Genomic DNA, 23812 nt, shown 5'->3' with positions numbered 1-23812 from the left:
ATAAGACCTTCATCCTATTATAAACTGCTTTTCCATTAATCAGCACAAAACCCCTCATATTTTGGCTCAGCATTTAATTCAGTTGCAACGTGTGTCAATACTTTGTACTAAAAAGAGAACTACTAACCGAATTACCATAGGGATAAATGGAAAGGCCATCAGTTACAGAGAGAAAATAAAATGTGCAGGCATAGAAATATTTGACTTGGTAATAGTATATACAACTTTTTTTTGAAATTATAGTTGATTATAAAATATGAATATGAATCAAAAGTGTGTAATGGTTTATGGAATACAAATACGCCTCCCAAATCTTCGAACAGTTTTGCTTTGCTCTGCAATGGGCAAACTTGAGGTACTTTGTCCAGTTCTGAGCATTAACATTTTTAAAGGATTCAGTCAAACTGGAACCCGTACAAAGAAGACAGTAAGGATGACCTGAGGCTTGGAAATTCAATTCCGTGAGGAAAAAAAATGCTTGCATGTGGAGAAGATAATAATTGAGGAGAGTCATGATGACATTCTCCAAAAAATACAAGAAGTTTTGTTTGGTGTCATTCCAGAATGCAGGGCAGAATAATAGATTTGACTTTTAGGAAGACCAATTCCAACTGAATTTTATTAAAAAAAATATCCAAACAGTAAGAAATGTTTCAGAGCAGAACTGATTTTTGAGATGGGATGGATTCCTTTTTGTTGGATGCATTCAAATAGAAGACAGCCATCTGTCTGGGATGCATTAATTAGGATTATTGCACTGTGCACAGGATTGAACTTGGTAGTCTAAATAATCTCCATTGTCATATAATTTTATTTCTATTATTTATTTTATCATCTTGTTTGGAACATACAGGCACATTCCTGTGCAGATATCTTAACAGCTGATGTTTCCATAAGATGATATCTCAGATGTGTGTATGTGTTCCAAACTGATGTTAAAACAATAGTCCTGTTTTACTGACATATTGGTTCACAAATACACAAGCGAAGACTTTTTATTGAGGTTTTATGGAAATGATGGTATTAATTCACATGCTATGATGTTCCATTCATGTACCTTTTGGCAAATAAAATTCTTCTTTTTGAGAGCCCTAATGGCCTTCAGGTGCTACTATTCTGATGATACTGCATGCTAATGCATTGGGGGATTAGAAGCACTCCAGCCATTTCCACTCTGGTGTATCTCAGGGTGTGACTATTGGGAAGATAAAGCCTGCTATTTATACACTGCCCAAAAAAATAAAGGGAATACAAAAATAAGACATCCTAGATCTGAATGAATGAAATATTCTTATTAAATACTTTGTTCATTACATAGTTGAATGTGCTGACAACAAAATCACACAAAAATTATCAATGGAAATCAAATTTAACAACCCATGGAGGTCTGAATTTGGAGTTAAACTCAAAATTAAAGTGGAAAAAAACACTACAGGCTGATCCAACTTTGATGTAATGCTCTTAAAACAAGTCAAAATGAGGCTCAGTAGTGTCTGTGGCCTCCATGTACCTGTATGACCTCCCTATGATGCCTGGGCATGCTCCTGAAGGATCTCTTCCCACACCTGGATTAAAGCATCCCCCAACTCCTGGACAATCTGTGGTGCAACGTGGCGTTGGTGGATGGAGTGAGAAATGTTCCAGATGTGCTCAATTGGATTCAGGTCTGGGGAATGGGCGGGCCAGTCCATAGCATCAATGCCTTCATCTTGAAGGAACTGCTGACACACTCCAGCCACATGAGGTCTAGCATTGTCTTGCATTAGGAGGAACCCAGGGCCAACCGCACCAGCATATGGTCTCACAAGGGGTCTGAGGATCTCATCTCGGTACCTAATGGCAGTCAGGCTATCTCTGGCGAGCACATGGAGGGCTGTGCGGCCCCCTAAAGAAATGTCACCCCACACCATTACTGACCCACTGTCAAACCAGCCATGCTGGAGGATGTTGCAGGCAGCAGAACATTCTCCACGGCGTCTCCAGACCCTGTCATGTCTGTCACATGTGCTCAGTGTGAACCTGCTTTCATCTGTGAAGAGCACAGGGCGCCAGTGGCAAATTTGCCAATCTTGGTGTTCTCTGGCAAATGCCAAACGTCCTGCACGGTGTTGGGCTATAAGCACAACCCCCACCTGTGGACGTCGGGCCCTCATACCACCCTCATGGAATCTGTTTCTGACCATTTGAGCAGCCACATGCACATTTGTGTCCTGCTGGAGGTCATTTTGCAGGGCTCTGGCAGTGTTCCTCCTGTCCCTCCTTGCACAAAGGCAGAGGTAGCGGTCCTGATGCTGGGTTGTTGCCCTCCTACGGCCTCCTTCACGTCTCCTGATGTACTGTCTCCTGGTAGCGCCTCCATGCTCTTGACACTACGCTGACAGACACAGCAAACCTTGTCACAGCTCGCATTGATGTACTGTCCTGGATGAACTGCACTACCTGAGCCACTTGTGTGGGTTGTAGACTTTGTCTCATGCTACCACTAGAGTGAAAGCACCGCCAGCATTCAAAAGTGACCAAACCATCAGCCAGAAAGCATAGGAACTGAGAAGTGGTCTGTGGTCACCACCTGCAGAACCACTCCTTTATTGGGGATGTCTTGCTAACTGCCTATGCTTTCCACCTATTGTCTATTCCATTTGCACAACAGCATGTGAAATTGATTGTCAATCAGTGTTGCTACCTAAGTGGACAGTTTGATTTCACAGAAGTGTGATTGACTTGGAGTTACATTGTGTTGTTTAAGTGTTCCCTTTATTTTTTTTAGCAGTGTATATTATATTGCAAAATAAGAAGAGGTCTACTGCCTCTGGAGGAACAGACATTGCAGGCTTCATGCAGATCCATGGAAGGAGGAACAATAAAATTATTCATGTCTCCCCTCGATACATTATTTTGATCTTGAAATTTGTGTATTTCACAATCTCACTCCTTCCTCTGCATTCTTAACTATTATATATTTCCCCCCCCCCAAGGAGTTAATTGGTTAGAGCTGTCACTATTACAGGAATTTTTGAAAAGGTTCCGTCTAGCCTAGGCTGCAAATGCAAAAGATTCTTAAAAAGTAGCAGTGACATGATGGCCAAGATGGGAGATGGATTATTCAAAAATTATATTTGTTGTGGGATTTAAGGTGAATTTAGTTTTATTTGCTTTCTCCCTAGTAATTGTAGCTGCTTGTAGACTTTATTTTGACTTGTAGAAATCCAATACAAAACTAACTGAATTATGTAACATAAATGTAAGTTTTTATTTAAGCATATCATAGAATTTAGTTAAATATTGATGCCAATTCTCTCAGCATCTGTTTGATGGCCCTTAAAGCAGTATTTAATTTAGGCTAGGTAACCTGAGGTCACTACTTTCTTTTTTTTGTTTGTTTGCTTTTAATTTTAAGGCTACCTCTTAGCTAATGATACTCAGGGAGAGACTCCGCTAATACCTCCAGAAATAATGGAGTATTCCATTAAGCATTCAACTGAGGTTGACATCAATACAACGCTTCAAATTCTTGGATCTCCAGGAGAAAAGGCCTCTTCCATTCCAGGGTACAACAGAACCGATTCTGTTATTAGGTAATTTATTTAGTATTTTAATGCCAAATATTGAACCGTAAATCAGAAGTAGATAGGGCTATCATTGTAAATTATTAATCCATGATAACAATGTGAATGTCAGAACTGGTGAAAGAAAGTAGGCTTTCTGTAGAATTAAGTGTAGTGACCTAATATTGATGATTGAGGAAAAAACTTTAATAGTTAAGGCTTTTTGCTATAAGCAAACAATATGATGCACTGTGTTAAAAGTGGGATTTGCGGGGGAGGGGTTTGGTGCAAAATAACATAAACATCACTTTTGGAAGACTGTGTGCCAGACAAAGGAATTACATTGCTTATTAATGAAAATGAAATGAGTTGTTGTGAACATGTTTACAGGCATGTGACATGGGTGCATCTTTAAATCAAAATAAATAACTTATAGCAAGGCAGAAATGACTTTTCAGAATGTGTTTGCCAAAACATATATTCAGTTTTGTAAGCCAGTATGAAGTCACAAAATGCTTTCTAAATCACTAAAATTAACAATCTTAAATACTTTGTTGGTCTGGGTAAAAATTCAGAGACTTTGAGGAGAATGTGTTAAAGAATTTTACTCTGTTAAAAGAGGAACACCTGTTTCTAACATCTCTCAATAAGGAAGCATAGTACATTGAATTAAATTTTTAGCATCCATCTATTTTGAAAACTTTTGTTTTATAAGAGGAAAACAGTATCTTTATTAATATGCATATGGTCTCTATTGTTTGCTGCAATAAAACTGCTACACTTGAGGCCATATATGGTCTGTAATGTTGTAAGTGTTGGCAGCAATAAATATTTTCTGCAGATTTCAAGATCAAGTTTCTAAAAATAAGGAGAGAAGGACGTAGAACTCTTAAATTTTAAGGAAATGGCAATAAATATTTTGACTGTTTAAAAAGATAAATTTCAGCCAGTATACCACAGACTTCAGCATTTCCAGAATACTTATAAAGTTTTCATACCAGGATAGCAGGTTTTTCAGCAGTTCCTTCATGCTTAGAGGAATTGACTAAATAGAAGATATATGGTGGTTGCTACAGAGACATCTTGTAGTGATACTAAGAATAAAATTTCTGAGGTATCAGACTATCAGCCCAGCACTGCCTTCTATTGGTTAAAGCTCCCCAGGTATGTGAGTTAAAAGTCTATCACATCTGGGCTGCCTTGGAGCATTTAAACGGTTAATTTAAATGATCATTAATTTGCGGTTTCTTTTTGGGGAACTGTATGTGTTGCCATTGAATGGTGGCATCACTTTCCCTCTTTCCTCCAAGATACTTATTGTCCTCTGAAGAGACTGTTTTCTTTAACATGCTCCTTCACAGATTAAATCAACGCTGTGTCTTGGAAAACTTCGGCAATATTAAACTAGACTTGGGCTGAAGAATAATACTATTAATTGATATAAAATCTCAATAAAACTTTCAAATACTCTAAGCAGGCTTGTTGTATTAAGAGAATTAGTTCTTCCTGCAACAATAGCCTGAGATTTCCAAATTAAAGATTGAGGATTTTCATACTAGCCTCTAAAGTAAAGAATAGGCAGTATATGCTGTTGTTCAGTGGTGAAAGAGTGAATATGTGGAAAACTTAATGTTTTCTGCTGATAGAAATGGTGACGCTGATCGTGTCACTCAGTTATTTCCCAAAACCTTGAAAAAAAAGGTTTCATGTGTTTAAGCATAAATCAACATCAGTGATTGCTAGGTGGAAATCACGGTATCTTCAATTTTCTTCAGGTTATTGTCTTCTGTTCTAAGAGTTTCGGAAGTGGAGTCTCGAGCAATAAGAGCAGATCTTACGCACCTTCTGAGCCCGCAAATGGGAAAAGATATTGTGTGGTTCCTCAAACGGTGGGCAAAAACCTATCTCCTCGTAGATGAAAAGCTTTATGACCAGGTAAAACAATTTTAAACTTGTGGACATTTTTACATTTAATTTCAAATTATCAACAGCATGAATTCCAAGATTTTGTAACAAGCCGCATGAGCTTCATTGCAATACTTAAGTAAGTATGATCTGATCTAAATGTATAATGAGTTCTTTATAAATAATAAATAAAGATGTTCCTTATAAATAATAAAGAAGCTTTAGAATAGTTTTTAGGGAATTTATATATGGGAAGAAGCATTCAAAATAGCACACCATTTTTATGATCTAAAATGATAATCTCCCCTCTCAGCTGCTTCTGCTGCATGTGTGGGCCACCTATATTCCTCTAACATTAATAGGTGCATGCATGCGGAAACATCATAATGCAGCTGCTCCCACCCTTTGGGTACCAAGGACCAGTTCCATGAAGTACGGTTTTTCTGTGGACTGGGGAGAGGGAGCATGGTTTTATATGCTGCCTGGATACCGTGCTTGCATGGATGGGGCTTCACTCACTTGCATGGCCCAGTTCCTGGCGGGCTCGAAGTGGTGCTGGTCTCTGATCTGGGGATTGGGGACTCCTGCCATAATGAATCTGTCTATTAAATCTATTTGTGCCTTCAATTACGTTATTTCTAAGGCATTTTTGAACAAAACCGATACGTATTTTTAACTGACAATAAACAAAAGAAAGCTAAGGAGTCAGACAATGTTCTTATCAATACACCGAACTACATTCTGTGGCATTCATAAATATTAATGGGTTTTTTTGTAGATAAGCTTGCCATTCAACACTGCGTTTGGTGCTGACACTGAGGGTGCCCAATGGATTGTGGGATACCTTTTAGAAAAAGTACTCAGCAATCTTGCAGTATGGAGTTCTGAGCAAGAACTTGCCAATGACACTGTGCAGCTACTGGTAACTTTGGTAGAAAGGAGAGAGAGGTAAGCCTAAAAGTTATGCTCCTAGATGAAAAAATAAAGATTTTTCTAAGAATCCCATGAGAATTTCTGGACCAAACCAGATGTTAGTAGACTCTGTGAACATATAAATAGTAGCTGTGAGAAATATTAGTAGTGCTGAAACAACTGCCTGGTGCCATCTATCTGGAAGGCAGATAGATGACATATTTTTATGTTTATTTTTCATTGGTTGGTGTGTTAAATACAAAGTAGACATGTCAAACTTAATAAAGAGTTTAAAATTCCAAACTTGTATCTTTTGAGGACAGATCACATAACCAGCATGTATCTGGGCTACATTCACAATATAGATTGCTTGCCCATGAAAAGTATGTTGTGAAGATTCATGTTTGAACTACTTCAAAAGAGTTTTAGGCATGTGTTGAGGAAAATGGGAAGAGATTAAAATGGTTGGAAGTGTTCTTACTATCCAATAAGTTCACAAGCAAAATGATACTATTTGAACGAACTAATTGGGGGTGGATTTCCAATCATAAGTCATTACAGTTATAAGTTGAGATCCCACCTGACTAGACCTAATTTTACAACATTTTTTGCAGTGGTCATTAAGCAAATACCACAGTCATAAGAGCAACCCATTTTCCAAAACCGGCACTTGTTCCAGGCTCCTTGTAATTTCAAATGATCTTTAAAAGGCAGGTCATAAGTTAAGGACAATCTTACTTAGGGACTGGAACTCAAACTTAATTTTCAAAATGATTCTTTCTAGAAGCTTGTTGAATCTAGTGCCAAGCTACTATTATTAAGATACCATACTTATTTCCAAGGCATGGAACATGATTCTGATAACTGTTTCTGATTTGATCAACACCAAGAATTAAAAATTTGCCAAGCCTCAGTTTTACTGCTAATCTCTTCGAGAACTGATTGCTTCATATTATTAAATAGAATTGGCAGGTCCAAGGCTTATTTCTAAAATTCCCTTTAGCTTGTGCTTATGTATAAATACATATAAAACATCTGCTATAGCCAGTTCAGGTTTAAGTGAGTTCCCAAAAGAAGAATATTGTCATTAAGACATAAATTATTTTTGTCCTGTTTCTACTCATGAACAAAACAAAGGGGAATAATTCTTTGGACAACACTTATTCTATTGCCAGTGACATACTATGTTATTAGATAAATATTTGTTTGTTAAGAATCTGTTTAAAAAATTTATCTGGAAGAAAGCGGGTTTTATTTAACTGTTGCAGGCTATTGCATTGTTATTTATTGTGTTTCAATGTTTTTCTGCAAGGGCAAATTTAGTAATTCAGTGTGAAAACTGGTGGAACTTAGCAAAACAATTTGCCAGACGGAATCCCCCTCTTCATTTTCTATCCAGTTCAGTGCAACGTACATTAATGAAAGCCTTAGTTCTTGGGGGGTTTGCTCATATGGATGGAGATACCAAACAGCAGTACTGGACAGAAGTAAGTGCAATCTCTGCTTCAAAATTTGGGATGAGTGATATCAGAAAGTCAGAGTTTGGCATTCAGTAGTCTTGATTTGTTTTCCTTGTTGACTTAAAAAAATTCTTTATTTTGTATGAGAAAAGTTAGAGCATCAATTACCCACTAGTGTTATATTATTTGGGAGTGTGTGCATACCTTTAAGTCAGTTTTTGAGTCTAGATGACTGCCTGAACTTATCCTTACAGTTTTCTTGACAAGGTTTTCCAGAAGTAGTTTTCCATTGCCTTCTTTCTAGGGCTGAGAGAGAACGACTGGCCCAATATCACCCAGCTGCCTTTGGGCCTAATGCAGTCCTGGTTTCTAGCCTGATACCTTAACCCAGGGGTCCCCAACCACCGGGCCCCGGACTGGTACCGGTCCGTGGATCATTTTGTACCGGGTCGCAAAGAATGAATAATCGTGATTAAAATATATATTAAAATGGCGGCTTTCTTCGCCTTCGGTGAATGCTGCTGGGATCAGGGATCAAGAACACAAAGGAAAGAAGGGGAGGGAGGAAGGAAGTGTTTCAGATCAGCCCCCCGATTGCCGCCAGGCCCCCAAAGTGCCTGCCGGCCCTCTAGCAACCAAAGCCTGTCCTGCTCTCCGGCTCAGTGGCTTCGGTTTCCTCCCACCTCGTTCCTCTCTCAGTCACTCTCTCGCTCCTCCACCAGCCCAGGAAGAAGCTGCTTCAAAGAAGCTGGCAGGGTGGCTTTTCCTGTCGGCGCAGCTCCTCCGAAGCACCCGTTCACCCCCACACAGGCACCCGCGGTTCAATCCAGTGCTCCGTTCTGCCTGCTTGCCTTCATTTCTGGTTGTTTCGGAGCAGCTTCGGCTGAGAAAAAGAGGCGAATAGTTATTAAAGGGAGAGAGACACCTGAGGGATGAGGCTGAGGAAGGCAGGGCCGAGAGGCGGGGTTTCTCAGCCATCCTGCAGGGACTTGTCCTGAGCCGCGGAGATAGCCGTGGGCCGCCGCCGCCCAGCGCTCAGTTTTGAAGGCGCTCCTCAACCAGGCACAGTTCCTGAATCTGCAGCTGAAACCCTCCATTTTAAATGTCCCAATAGAAGAGAATATCTGTCGCTCAGGGTTGCAATGAGGAGGCCTTGGTGCTCCCTGAACTTGGTGGTTTGCTGGCGGACGTTTTATTACCCGACTAGGTAACAACATCAGATGTTGCCTAGTCAGGTAATGAAACGTCTGCAAGCAAACCACCAAACTCGGACTCCACCGCCCCTACCCGGTCCTTGGAAAAGTGTTGCTGCGTAAAACTGGTCCCTGGTACAAAAAAGGTTGGGGACCACTGCCTTAACCACTACAATGAAGTGGTTCTCATATATCTAGTGTTACATTATTATTTGCAATGTAGTTTATTTCTTAGGTAATATAATCTATAAATTTAAGCAGTATACTGTTACTTAACTTTAAAATGAAGCAACAGTTTTTGCATATCCAGAGGTTAAATGAGTGCATACAAATTGTATTGGTAGTGTATAGCTGCATACTTTCAAAATAGAATACTTTTCTATCTATTTTCTTACCATTTATTACCAGAAATTAGTTATTCAGGGATAAGGAAAGAAATCTGTTGCCAACCTTATTTTTGATTCTGGACTGGGAAATCATGGGATTATCTTGAACTGCAAAAATACTAATTCTTATAATTTGAATGCAACAATAAGTTGACTTAAATAATATATTTAAATACTTTAAAAGTCATTCTTGATATTCATGCATCACTGCTTTCATTTTTATTGTTGAAAATTGAAGTTCTAATATTGGGAATTCTGCTATCAAAAAGTGTCATAAAATTCCATGAAAAAATGTTCTGGACTTAAAATAACAAATATTAAACAATGAAATGTAACTGTAATAACTTAGGTCTGACTTTCCTTTTTATTTATTTTTCCTTTTTTCATTTTGTGCTATGTCACTTAGTTATATTTACTGATTTTGCATATTTTAGAAACTTGTTTTTGCTGATACACAGAAAAACTTATTTAAAAGCAGTCCACTCATCATTTTGTCTCCACAGTTCAAGGCTGCTCCTGTCTCTACTGGGTCACCCATCTGCATCCTTTAAATCATTATTTTTCAACCTCAGCAACTTTAAGATGCATTGACCTCAACTCCCAGGAGTTGAAGTCCACATATCTTAAAAGATTCTAAAGTTGAGAGGCATTGCTTTAGAACAGGGGTATCAAACTCAATTTCATTGCGGGCCGGATCAGCATTATGGTTGCCTTCAAAGGGCCAGGTGGGCGTGGCTGGGTGGTCACATGACTGGGTGGATGTGGCCAATTCATCACTCACGTCAAGGGGCACCTGTGGTGAGCTGGAAGGGGTGATCCAGGGTGAATTCCAAAGCCTGGGGAGGCAGCAGAGCATCAGTGCTTGCACGCCGATGGGCAGGGTGCCTGGGGAAAATTTGAATAGTGTTAGGACATGGTGGGGGAGAGGCAGCCGAACTACAAGTTCAGTTTTAGGCCACAGTCCAGGCACAAAGGCAATGACAGTGAGGAGAGGTGAAAATGGGAAACCCCTGCCCACTTCCCCGAGGAGGCACCCAGCTGCACTCCTCAAGGCTTCTGCTGCTGCCCCCACGAGACAAAGTGAAGCGAGACCAAGCAAGGCCAGGTGTATGGACGGTCTAGGCGTGACAAGGCGTGGCTGGGAGGAGTGAAGCAGATGAGCTGTGCGTGCTCAGAAGGGGCGCCCAGCTGGGCCAGGCTGAGGCAACGGAGGCATGTCCCTCACCGCTTCCAGGGCAGCCCCGCGTGCCAGATCTAACCTTATCATAGTCCAGATCTTGCCTGTGGGCCTTGTTTGATACCCCTGCTTTAGAAGCTGTTTTGAGAGGTTGCCTAATGTATTGTGATTCTGGAGGGTTTATCAGAGCAGTCACCTGTTCTGGAGACAGTGGATCATTAATACAAGAATATAGCTGCCGCAAGGGGAAAGTCGAATGGATCAGAAATGACCACCTTGTCCCTGTTCTCCATCTCTCTTGTTCCCCTGCCTTAGCTGCTTAACAAAGGCCATATTTTGCCTAATATATCTCTTCGGCATACACACATGCATGTGAACACTCACACATATATAGAGAAAAAAACCAGACTCAAACTAAAAAATTTCCCCCCTTTTCCCCCTTCATTTTATCTATAGATATGTTCCATTGCCTTCCAGGATTTAAGCACGTGATATTTCTTAATATTTCCCCTTCCTCTTCAAGGAGGCTTCTCAAAAAATGACTTTTCAAAATAGTATGAGCCATGTGTTTAAAAATTTGGCTGCAAAAACAAAGGCTATATTCTTGAGCCAGAAACAGCTAGTTGTAAAATTTTACAATGGATAATGAGCCCTTTTGGCAAACAAAATATTATACAAAACCAGATAGGACAAGTCAACGTAAAAGAATTCCAACCATGCTTATCAGGGTTTGCTTTAAAAGAGGAAAAAATGGTATGACTCCTCTACCACTCCCATAGTGAGACTCCAGAGACAACTGTTCTGTTGTGACTCAGTTTCTCCACACATCTCTTCCACTATTGATTACAACAATCCCACTAGCCTTATACAATCCAATTTTGATGTGGATGCCCCAAAAGTGCTTTTTCAAAAGACAACCGGACTTCTAATTTTTTTTTCTTTTTGTTTTCTTGAAAACCTTTCGATTCCAAGAAATTTCTTCATTTCTGACTAAAGGGAAAAATAAATAAATAAATAAATAAGAAAGTTCAGTTGCCTTTGGGGGGGAAAAAACACCTTTGAGACAATCATGACTTGGATAATTAAGGATCAATCCATAGGCATTTTGCTTGGACATTTACTACCTGTTAAAACATCTTGCTCTTTAAAATCAATTTGAAGGCATTCCCTCTGCTTTTGAAGTTAACTTTTAACTTGTTTTTATTCTACTTTTTAATTGTATTTTTGTGATTGTATAGCATTTGTTTATTACCAGCCCAGAGTCAGTTAGACAGTGCAATGGGATAGTTCAGCATTTTTTTTCCTTTGGTTTAACATATTACATACGTACTGCTTTTTCAAAACGGGTATTCCTTTAGCATTATAAGGTATTTGGCAGGATATGTTTTATATATACTATTCAAACAAGAAATTATTTATTTATTTATTTATCATATTTGGAAACTGCCTATCTCCCTCACAGAAGGATTTTAGTAAAAGGCGATTTGCCAACTTATTTAGAACTGCCTCTTTGATCAATCTTAAACTTCCTCTAAGTTGTGTTATATACAACAAATACTGTTATTCAAGATAAGGATTTACATGAAAATTCTTTGGGTCAAACTAATTCTGTCTGCAGCTATAGCTTTCTGCAGGATAGCTACCGTATACTTCTCTTTATTTGTGTTTTCAAGGTTCTTCAGCCACTGCAACAACGATTCTTAAATGTGATAAACCAAGAAAACTTCCAACAAATCTGCCAGGAGGAGGAGGTGAAGCAGGAAATCACTGCCACCTTAGAAGCACTTTGTGGTATTGCTGAAGCTACCCAGATAGACAATGTAGCAATTCTCTTTAATTTTCTGATGGACTTTCTTACAAATTGCATTGGACTAATGGAGGTGTACAAGAATACACCAGAGACAGTTAACCTCATTATAGAAGTTTTTGTTGAAGTTGCACATAAACAAATATGCTATCTTGGAGAGGTAAATAAATTTAAAAATATATTCTAAATATAGGAAATATGCTGGAAATGTACATACCTGTACAGTGATATCAATTTCTTTTCACACCCTTAAAGCTTTTTTTTAATATTTTATTTCTAATAAAAGAAATCATTGAGCTCTGTAAATTGAAGCATTTTCATATTTTGGAAAAATATTTTGAAGAGCTTGGAATTTCTAAATATTTTTAGTATCAGGTTGAATTAAAACTGAGAGTTGATGATCCGCGATATGATGTATTTGTTTCTTTTGGAATATTTTCCTTCACCATTGTGCTGATTTGTCCATTTGGAGAGGTGATAGATGATAGAATTTGTCCATTTGGCTAGATATTATTTATGTCTCATGCCTTGCTTGCATTACTTTATGATCTACCTGTGTGGTGGGGCTGTGTGCTATCAGATAATGGAGAATATCACCATGTCTAGAATACAGGCAGTTCTTGACTTATAACCATTTGTTTATAGTGATCATTCAAAGTTATAACGGCATTGAAAAAGTGACTTATGACTGTTTTTCATACTTATAGCCGTTGCAGTAATTACCATGGTCATGTGATCAAAATTTAGATGCTTGGCAACTGGCTCATATTTATGATGGTTGCAGTGTCCTAGGGTCATGTGATCATCTTTTGTGACCTTCTGACAAGCAATGGGAAGCCAGATTCACTTTATAGCCATGTTACTAACTTAACCACTGCAGTGATTCACTTAACAACTGTGGCAAGAAAGATAATAAACTGAGGCAAATCTCACTTAACAACAGAAATTTTCAACTCAATTGTGGTCGTAAGTTAAGGACTACCTGTACAGGCTCTCATCAACAGAATACTTACTGCCTCAGAAGCTGTAACTTAGAAGATATATGCCCCAATGTTAACTGTTAAAGATACATTGGATGCTTACTTATCTTTTTTTTTTTTTAGGAGCCACTAGGCTCCTAAAAACAGAGAAATTAATAATATCAAGAGATAGAATTTCTTACAAAAAGGAGTGGTGCAGTGGCCCAGAGGTAGAGTTCTCACCTCACAATCAGGAGGCTCTGGTTCAATCCTAGGTAGAGGTAAATATTTCTCTGAGGATATATCTGCTGAACAAAACTCCGCATTGGCAACAGGAAGGCATCTGGCCAATAAATACTCTGCTAGCTCCATTCAGTTGCCCAGACTCCACCCCACAAGGGATTATGGGATAGTTAAAAGAAGAAGAAGAAGATGATAATGATAGAATTTTCTACAAAATGTTATTAACTATACAATGGAAATTCCACACTGCTTAAATGTATGCCTCACAATGTGATTTACTCTGCTGGAGAGTAATCCTTTCAAGCAATAGGATTAATAATTGTTATTTTATAGTTTTAAATCCTTGCTATAAATGGAGTATAGTCCGCTTAGTATCAGTTGCAACTGAAGTGGTTTCAAGGCCTGAGTAATAAGTACATTCTAGCAAGTATATATCCTTCATTAAGCCTTCTTTTCGTTTTTCTTTTTTTTTCTTTTGCAGTCTAAAGCCATGAATTTATATGAAGCTTGTCTGACCCTTCTTCAAGTATATTCCAAGAATAATTTAGGTAGACAACGAATAGATGTTACAGCAGAAGAGGACCAATACCAGGATCTTCTTCTCATTATGGAGCTTCTCACAAACCTACTTTCAAAAGAATTTATAGATTTCAGTGATACGGGTAGGGGGAACTTTAGAATGAAAATAAAATGGGTGAAACTTAAAGAGCGCTTTATCTCCTGACACCAATATGTAATGGACAAATAACAGAGCTCTGTTGATTGGTCTCTTAAATTTCAGAGTTAAAATGCACTGATGCATTTATTCAAACAGTTTTTGATGTTTTCCTGTTTGGTTCTTCAGTGACTTTCAGTTTTTATTTTCCAATCTTTTATTGCCTTTCCTGATTTTTACATAGTTTGTTTTTTTACAGAATGTTTAAACTAATGGAGAATTTAAGCAACTAGTTGAGAAATGTGGGCACTCAAATAACTCTTTAAAAAGTAATTTTTATATATATAAACATTTTAATTTTAATTAATGGCATTAATAAATATTACTAATTATAGAGTATAGATACAGGTGGTCCTTGATTTATGATTTACAGATCCCTCTAAAAGCTACTTACAACTTGGTTCTGAAATTACGGCAGCTGTAGTCATTCACCCTTGACCACAGGGATGTACAGCCTATCTCCTGAAGGATGGGAGGGTGTGGGGCCCAGTGGCTTGGGAAGCAGGCCCAAGGCCTGTGGCAAGCTGAGGAGCAGAAAGTGGAGTATGGGATGCCTCAAAGTGGGGAGACCTGAAGCAGGACCTGTTCTTTTGACAACATCAGGAAGAGCAGGAATGTGAGGGGGGGTGTCATGAGGTCATCATGTGGGCATTTCACTTACTGGCTGTTATGCCTTCCAACCAGGGATGTACAGGATGTACTGCGGGGGAGCCTGCCTATCTCCTGAAGGGTGGGAGGGTGTGGGGCCCAGTGGTTTAGGATGCAGACCCAAGGCCTTTGGCGACGCTGAGGAGCAGGAAGTAGAGTATGGGATTCCTCAAAGTGGGGGAGACCTGTTGTTTTGACAATATCAGGAAGAGCAGGAATGGGGGAGGTGTCATGAGGTGATCATGTGAGCATTTCAGTTACTAGCTGTTATGACTTCCAACCTATTGGGGAGATGGGCAGCATATAAATTTAAAGGAAGGAAGGAAGGACAGATTCCATTACAGTTGATGGTTGAAGACTACCTATATTGGTAAACCTGTTTTTGTCTGTTTATAATACAGTGGAACCTCAGGTTGCATACACTTCTGTTTGTGACCAAATCAGATGATGACCAGAATTTTTGGCAAAGTTTTGTTTTTAGTCACGAGCACATCTTCGGGTGGCAACCAGACACAGCCACGGCAATTTCCCCTTTGGCACCATTTTTTTTGTCCATGCATGCGCAGATGGTTGTGCTTCCGGTCATGACCAAATCGGGTTGCAACAGTAGTCCTGGAATGGATTACAGTCGCAACCTGAGGTTCCATTGTATATGAGCCATTCCCCAAGCAGATAATTATTCATTGTAAGCACAGTTTTTCATTGAATTTTATATTCATTTATCAGCCAAATCTTTGTGGTTAATAAGATTACTGTTTGGGTTTTTTACCTTGTACATTTTGAACTATAAGAAGGTACATTTAATTAGAAGTGAAGCTGATCATTAGTGAATCATCGCTTTAAAATATATTAAAGTGGTCTGCCTTATGACAATCTAAATTTGAAAAGTTTGAAATTAGTAATATATCTTATAATTGTATGTCTAGAGAGGTTCATTAATTTTGGCTATAGTAGATTACAAAACATATTTTATAATTTTTGTTAGAATTTCAGACGTTTTTTAAACTTAAAATTGATTTCCTATTTTTCTTGATGAATGTCTGAGTTTTTTTATCCACCTTAGAATCTAAAGAAGAATAAGAAAAAAAGCACATATAATTTAAATATACTTCCCTGTGCTGTTTAGTTTTTCTAAAGGAAATGTTTTTAAGATCAACTGCAGAAGGCAAAATTACCTTACTGGGATTCAAGCACTGCATTCCAATTACTTTAATTAATAATTTATGAAAGATTTCATGCTCCCTAACGATATATGAAGTTCTAAGCTTGGAGTTCACAAAATATTTGCAAACAGTTGAATTTCTTCTTATATTCCTATATTTCTCCCCTCTTCCTCAACCTTTTAGATGAAGTATTTAGGGGACATGAACCCGGGCAAGCAACAAACAGATCCGTATCGGCAGCAGATGTTGTCTTATATGGAGTGAACCTAATCCTGCCTTTAATGTCCCAAGATTTGTTAAAGGTATGTACAGTACCATGCAGGGTTGCAGAAAGAGATGGGGAATTTTGACTGTTCTTCCAAAAATTGTAATCATTATAATACTGTGTCTCTAAATATGATTTTTTACTACTACCAGTACTTTCATGGCTGACTGAAAATGGCCACGGGCACTAACTCAGAGCTTCAGCCAAGCTCGTGCCCTCCTTTAAACAGCCTTTTAAACCTAGTACTGTCTAAATGTGTTAATAGTACCATCTATGGAATAGCTTGGTATTGGCAAGTTAGTGTAATTAAGCAGTTAATTCCTTGAAACCAAAGAGCTTAGCAAATCATTATGAAATAACATATATAGTATCGCTCTCAGGTTAAATTTTTCAGAAATCTTTAATTGCAAATCAGCTTCACCAAAGTTTATCACAATAAGTGAGCTATGGTTTCAACAATGGGCCATGAATTACAAAAATATGTCAGCTTTAATTCTGTATTGACCTCAAAAACCTAGGACTATATAAGGTATTGCAAATTGTGAAATATACAAAACTAGTAACCCTTAATTTTGAATGCCTGATATTTTGTTTCCTTGAAATATAATTATTAAGAAGCCTCTTTAACATGAACTTACTTTTTTCCTTCCATAGTTTCCATCGCTATGTAATCAGTACTATAAACTAATCACTTTTATTTGTGAAATATTTCCTGAGAAAATTCCACAACTTCCAGAAGACTTGTTTAAAAGCCTTATGTATTCATTAGAATTGGGGATGACATCGTATCCTTTAAGATCTTTTGGGGGAGCAGAGAAAGGACTTATTCAGTTGATCTCTTTATTTTTCTCTCTTTAAATCATTACTTTATTGTATACTTGATATATACCTTTTAAGTATATGCCTTGAGAATGTCAAGAATTTCAGTTGTTGATTACTTACCTGAACATTTGCATTGTGTTGTTTTTTTGTTATCAAAGTTATTTTATGAGAGGGAATCCACATATTTATTATTTTATTTTGGCAGAGAGTTTAATATAATATTTCTCAAGTTCTGCATATTCTTTGCTTGAAGTAACTTATCTTTATAATGAGAAGCAGTTATTCATTTATTTAAACATTCCCATTCTGTCACCAGTAAGAACCAGGATACATGTGCACCAGATTATTTAAGCCTGTTGTTAGAGTATTCTAAAATTTAGAATTTAGAATTACCTGATAGGAAAAATGAAACCATTTTTATAATTTTGCAGGGATGGAATCTGTTGTCCTTATAACAGTTTCTAGATTCAATAACATTTTAATGCAAAAATATTTAGATATTCTGTGCTTCTTGCTCATTTGCTACAAATTGTTGTAGCTCTCTACACTTGATTATTTGTCTCATCCCTAAATTCTCCCTCTTTACTTTCCTTACTTACATTTGATTAAAACAGAAATGCAATAAGAGCTATTTCTAAAAAGAAATAATGGAGGAGGAACCAATTTCAACCACTTCGTGATAATCTTAGCTTGAAATATATAGGAAAATGGCAGTTTTTAACTTCTGTTTACTGTTTTCCTCTTGTATTGTATAATTTCCAAATACCCCTCAAAGGAAAAATACATTTCTTGACTTTGAGTAATCAGAATGAGTTCAGATGTTTGCCAGCTCTGCTTAGAAGCTCTAACGCCATTAGCAGAACAATGTGCAAAAACACAGGAATCAGAATCATCCCTCTTTTTAGCAACAAGACACTTTCTTAAGGTAAGAGACACCATTCCATATATTATTGTCTAATATTTTGGCTTGGATTTCAGCAAAGCATAAAACCATTGTGTAATAGCAATAGCAGTGCTTTACAGCCCTCTCTAGGTGATTTACAGAGTCAGTGTCAACTCATAAATTTGAATTTAATTTACGGAATACAAACTAAAGAACCCTTTTCCAACAGTGACCACAATATGATTGACTTTTGTCTCAACATATGCCCACACAAAAATCATCACAATGACGTAAGTCCCAATTATAACTTCAAAAAAGGCAACTATGATCTTATAGACAACGATCTCTCATCCTTTGATTGGCAATCTCGATTCACTGGATGCAATACTGTTGAAGACCATTAGAACATATTTTTACTTGAAGTCAAAAGAGTCATCAAACTATATGTACCAATAACAACTCCCAAAACAAAAACAAAAAAACAGATTACCCATAACAATAAAGAAACTTCAATCCAAAAAGAGATCACTCTGGCGGAAAAACAAATCTGGTTACGTTGCCAACTTCAAAAGCTGATACAAAAATTTATGCCACCAGATAAAGACTGAATGTACCAATTATCACATTAAACAAGAGGAAAACCTTCTATGCACCAATTCCACCCGTGCTTTTTACAATTTTGTAAACAACAAACTAAAAGATTCAAGGTCCATCCCACCCCTGGTAGGGCCTAATGGTAAAGACTGCAATGACGACACTATTAAAGCCAACATCTTTAACACATTCTTTGGCTCAGTATTTGTAAACAGCAATGGATCATGCCCAGTCAAACCACAGACAACTACAATGATCTAATAAATATCGATTTTACAGAAGACAATGTTGAAAAAGCACTATGCAAGCTAAAACCATCTCTATCTATTGGACCGGACGGAATATGTGCCTACTTCTTTTTTTTTTTTTTTAAGAACAAGTTTTATTGATTTTTGAAGACAAACAAAACATAACACATAGAAGTATAAAACCTCCTTTGTAAGAATTACTTATAAATTTCAACAAGGCAAATAAAGCATTATTTTTTAAAACATGGTTCCACATTATCACACTTCCATTTACACATATATATCTTTTCCAAATTTCTCATTATTTCTCCCTTCACTTTCATTCAATCATATTTCCTTCTATCAAAGTTTCAGTAATTCTCAATCAGTCATAAGCACACAAAGTACATAACCTAAAGCAAAACATTGGAGGGAAAAAAAAAACCTCCTTAGTTATCATTTGTACATATCTTTTCCCAATTTCTCTCCCTTTAATTTCATTTCTCCCAAGATTTTATTAATTTACAATCAAACATAAATAATCCACACACTAAACATAAAACATAAAACTTCTTTTGAAAAGTGACTTGGCCCCAGGTTACATCTTTTTTGACAGACCTAAATCAAATTCATGCCCACCTTATATACCCTTCATATCTTATTAACCATTTTGTATTTTCTATATAACTTCTCCCATCTTTTCACTCTCTTAATTATATTTTATTTATTTCATCTTATTTCAAAGTCATTATACTTATATCTTTTGTCCGTTCTTTACCAAACATCGATGTATCTCTTCCCTTTAACAAAAAATTTCCCCTGTAATCACTTTTGAAGTATGACGCCTTCTCCTAAAATAAAGCTTAAAATAATACATAATTTCCATCCTGATTCTGCTTAGTACATTCTACATATTAAATCTTAAAATAAAAGAATAGTAAACTTATAGTATAATTAAATGTATAATTTCTATTCTAATTCTAATTCTGATAAGTACATTGTTTTAGAATAAAAAAAAATGAAATACTAAAGTTATAATAACATTAAAACAGTAACAAATTAAACTTTAACTAAGCATTAATCATTTAACACAGTCTCCTAATATTTTATTAAATATCAACATCTATCATTATTAAACATTAATATTTTGTTAAATATTCCAATAAACTGTTTCAAATGCAAATACTACAATACTATCTTATGCACTCTTGCAGAATCTTCTTTAATTATAAACTATCCATCATCCTTCGTCTCTAAAAAAAAAAACTTTCTTTTTAAAATCTTGTTCTAACCCGTGGCTTTTTTTTTCTTTTTCCCTCCCTTTCTTCTCCAATCTGGTCTTTTTGCCCCCCCTCTCCTCTCCCCCTTTTTAAGTTTCCCTCTCTGTTGTAATTCTCTTTTCAATTGCTTTCTAACATTGTACCTTCTTTTCACCCTATTTTTCTTTTTCTTGGTTGTTTTATTAAATCTTAAATTCTCCTTTTCCCTTCCTCCCTTCCCATTTTCTTTCTTAGTCACACTTTTTAGTCCATTAAAAATGGCTTCTTCCTTTTCTTCTTCTTCTTCTCCTTCTCCTTCCTCCAGTGTTTGCTGGTACGTAGAAACCGCCATTTCTAAAAAATGGAAGGCAGCTCCCAAAGAATCCTTGCCACTTTGTTGTCTTTCTTTTAATTTTTCATATTCCATTTTCAGTTCATCAACCGATAGTACCATTATAGGTTTTTTTAAAAACAACCCAGATGCTTTCAATCTTGAAGTAATTTCCAAATGTCAGACTTATCAAACAATCCAAACAAACAAAACTTTTTTCCTCTTCTTCTCTTTACAGTTTTTTCTCCAGAGGCAAAATCCCAGATGTATTTTAAAAGCCGTATTACCATTAATTAATGGTCTTGTAATCTTCAAGGCGTCTCGTCCAACAAAGTTTAAAAAAAAAATTTTTTTTAGTCCTCCCCTTCCCACTTATAACAAAGAGCTTATTTTTACCTTTAAAGAGCAGGTTTTTCTGTGCTCCTTTGCTTTCTCCGTAGGGAGGGGGAGTGAGCTTTCCTTCAGCACTTTCGCCGATGTAACAAATTCTTTTGGAAACAAATGTATCAATCCAAAGTCAGGTTTCCAGGGTGTTTTAAAAGTAACATAATGACCTGGTTTAGCCAAGAAAACTTCTCCATCTAAGTCTTCCTCCTGCACAATCTTATCCAGTTGAAGATTCCTTTGTGGCTGCCATACAGACAGCTGCTCCACCGTCTCAGGAAAAAGGAGTTTAGCCGGCTGGGGAAGGGGGGTGCGATATCCCCAGACCCCTGCCCGGATCTCCTCTGTCTTCCGCTGCCCCTTCAGGGCAGCGACAACCCCCAAATCCAGTTGGATCGGGGGTACCTTGACGGCGAGCACAGCAGGGACCCGCAGAGAAGCGGATTCCTGCCGCCGCCGAAGCCTTGCAACTGGAAGTGATCGGAATATGTGCCTACTTCTTAAAAAAGCTATCTACTGCCATAGCAGAACCTCTAAGCATAATCTTTGAAAAATCTTTCAAGACCAGCTCCTTGCCTAACCTATGGTCACAAGCCACGGTCATCCCCATCTTCAAAAAGGGAGACCCCAGCCTAGTTGAAAGTTACAGACCAATCTCCTTATGCTGCGTCACCTGTAAAGTCATGGAATCAATTATTAACCAATCCATTATCCTCCACTTAGAGACAAACAACCTACTCTTGAATAAACAATTTGGTTTCAGAAAAAAACTATCCTGTAATCTGTAACTCTCACACTGCAAAAACATATGGACTACACAACTCAATTAGGGCAAAACAATAGACGCAATCTACATAGACTTCTGCAAAGCCTTTGATTCAGTGGTACACGACAAACTACTCCTAAAACTAAAATCTTATGGTATCTCAGGACAACTGCATAACTGGATAAAAGCATTCCTGTCAAACAGACAACAAATGATCAAAATTGGAAACGTCCTATCAAATTCTGTACCTGTCAACAGTGGTGTCCCCCAAGGCAGTGTTCTAGGACCAACTCTCTTTATACTCTCCATAAATGACCTCTGTGATCATATTAAGAGCAACTGCGTTCTCTTCGCTGATGATGTAAAACTGTTCAATACCACAGACAATACTGCTACCCTTCAAAAAGATCTTGACTATGTATCAGAATGGTCAAACAAATGGCAACTTCAAATCTCAACAAATAAATGCTCTGTCTTACATATTGGCAAAAAAAATCAGAAAATAAAATACAAGCTGAATAGTCAAGACCTTGTTGATGATCCAAGCTCGGTAAAGGACCTTGAAATACTCATCTCTAATGATCTAAGTGCTAGAGCCCACTGTAACTATATCACCCAAAAGGCATTAAGAGTTGTTAACCTAATCCTACGTAGCTTTTTCTCTGGTAATATCACACTACTAACTACAGCATACAAAACATTTGCTAGACCAATACTCAAATACAGCTCATCAGTCTGGGACCCACATTATGTATCTGATATTAGCACAGTTGAGAAAGTCCAGAAATATTTCACAAGAATTCTCCACTCCTCTGCTTGTTGTAGAATACCTATGCCACCAGACTTGAAATTCTAGACCTAGAAAACCTAGAACTACGCCACCTTTGGTCCGATCTAAGTATAGTATATAAAATCATACATTGCAATGTCCTACCTGTCAATGAATACTTCAGCTTCAACCATAACAATACAAGAGCACACAATAGATACAAACTCAAAGTTAACCGCACCAAACTTGATTGCAGGAAATACGACTTCAGCAACAGAGTGGTCAATGTCTGGAATACTCCACTTGACTCTGTGGTTTCTTCCCCAAACCCCAAAAACTTTAACCTTAGACTGTCTACTATTGACCTCACCTCTTTCCTAAGAGGTCTGCAGGGGGTGTGCACAAGCGCACCAACATGCCTACCGTCCCTGTCCTATTGTTTCTTTTATTTTCTTATATGTACCCATTTCATGTATTCATAACTATGTTTATACGTATACCTATTATCTTATAAGTAATTGACAAAAATAAATAAAAATAAATAAAACATTCCTATGCCTGTTTTAGTAGTTGCCATTAAAAAAAGGGGGGGGGAAATCTGGAAGAGCAGTGCAGCAGTAGAAAGCGAAAGTACATTCCAACTCTTATCTTTAAAAGATTGTAACTAAAATACCAGACTTTTGGCCCACAAATATATTTAATTGGAGAATGTGAATAACACCCAGCCTGTGAATATGCTCAATTGGAGAAATCTAATTTATGAGACACTCAGGGGGGAAACAGGGTCACAGATGACTGTAAATTATGTATGTCAGAGTTGGCTTCATACAGGGCAGTGCCAGTATGTCGCCTCTAATAAAACCTTTGAAGTTTTTTGAAGTTTGGCTCAAGAATCATGATTTAATTAGAGTGATTGCTGGAATCCTGACAGCTAGCATATTGTCCCCAACAATCTGGGTCCTCATTTTACCCACCTTGGAAGAATGGAAGGCCGGGTCAACCTTGAGCCGGGTGAGATTCGAACTGCCAAATTGCAGGCAGCCAGCAGTCAGTGGAAGAACCTGCAGTACTGCACTCTAACCACTGCGCCACCATGGCTCATATCGTTCGTGTTAGCGCTTTCCCTCGCGGTGGGACTGCATGTTTGACCTAGCTGCTGAGGACCCTGGGAATTCCAGCTCAGTTCATTTGCACAGTGCTGTATTGGTGAATACAATATTGCAAAATAGGAAATAGAGACTGAGGGGCATAAGCCTTAGTGATCCTTCAAAAAGCCTTGAGAATGAACCTTGTGCCATATTACTTATTGGAAATCACTTTTTCTTGCCAGAGGAGCTTTTTGGATGCAAACCAGTAATCAGGTTAAAACCACATTTGATGCCAGTTTTTGTAAAATGAA

General features: G+C 37.6%; 1 protein-coding gene and 1 long non-coding RNA gene across 2 annotated transcripts in view; one reads left to right on the top strand and one right to left on the bottom strand.

Annotated features, from left to right (window-relative positions):
• Positions 1-23812, bottom strand: part of LOC148125252 (uncharacterized) — a 76072-nt gene that overhangs the window by 16570 nt on the left and 35690 nt on the right. The window lies entirely within an intron of this gene.
• The window catches only part of XPO4 (exportin 4), a 78743-nt gene that overhangs the window by 52878 nt on the left and 2053 nt on the right, over positions 1-23812 (top strand). The window contains exons 13-21 of the mRNA XM_026708951.2: positions 3398-3575; positions 5321-5480; positions 6229-6398; positions 7675-7849; positions 12252-12545; positions 14069-14249; positions 16297-16415; positions 17033-17163; positions 18008-18125. Of these exons, the coding sequence (XP_026564736.1) occupies positions 3398-3575; positions 5321-5480; positions 6229-6398; positions 7675-7849; positions 12252-12545; positions 14069-14249; positions 16297-16415; positions 17033-17163; positions 18008-18125 (1526 nt within the window). The remainder of the gene's footprint in view (positions 1-3397; positions 3576-5320; positions 5481-6228; positions 6399-7674; positions 7850-12251; positions 12546-14068; positions 14250-16296; positions 16416-17032; positions 17164-18007; positions 18126-23812) is intronic.

The sequence above is a fragment of the Pseudonaja textilis genome, chromosome 7 (genome assembly GCF_049901715.1).
Source record: "Pseudonaja textilis isolate UNSWEBS1 chromosome 7, rPseTex1.2, whole genome shotgun sequence".
Taxonomy (NCBI): domain Eukaryota; kingdom Metazoa; phylum Chordata; class Lepidosauria; order Squamata; family Elapidae; genus Pseudonaja; species Pseudonaja textilis.
The sequence above is the reverse complement of the archived record's forward strand: the minus strand, read 5'-3'. Positions and strand labels throughout refer to the sequence as shown.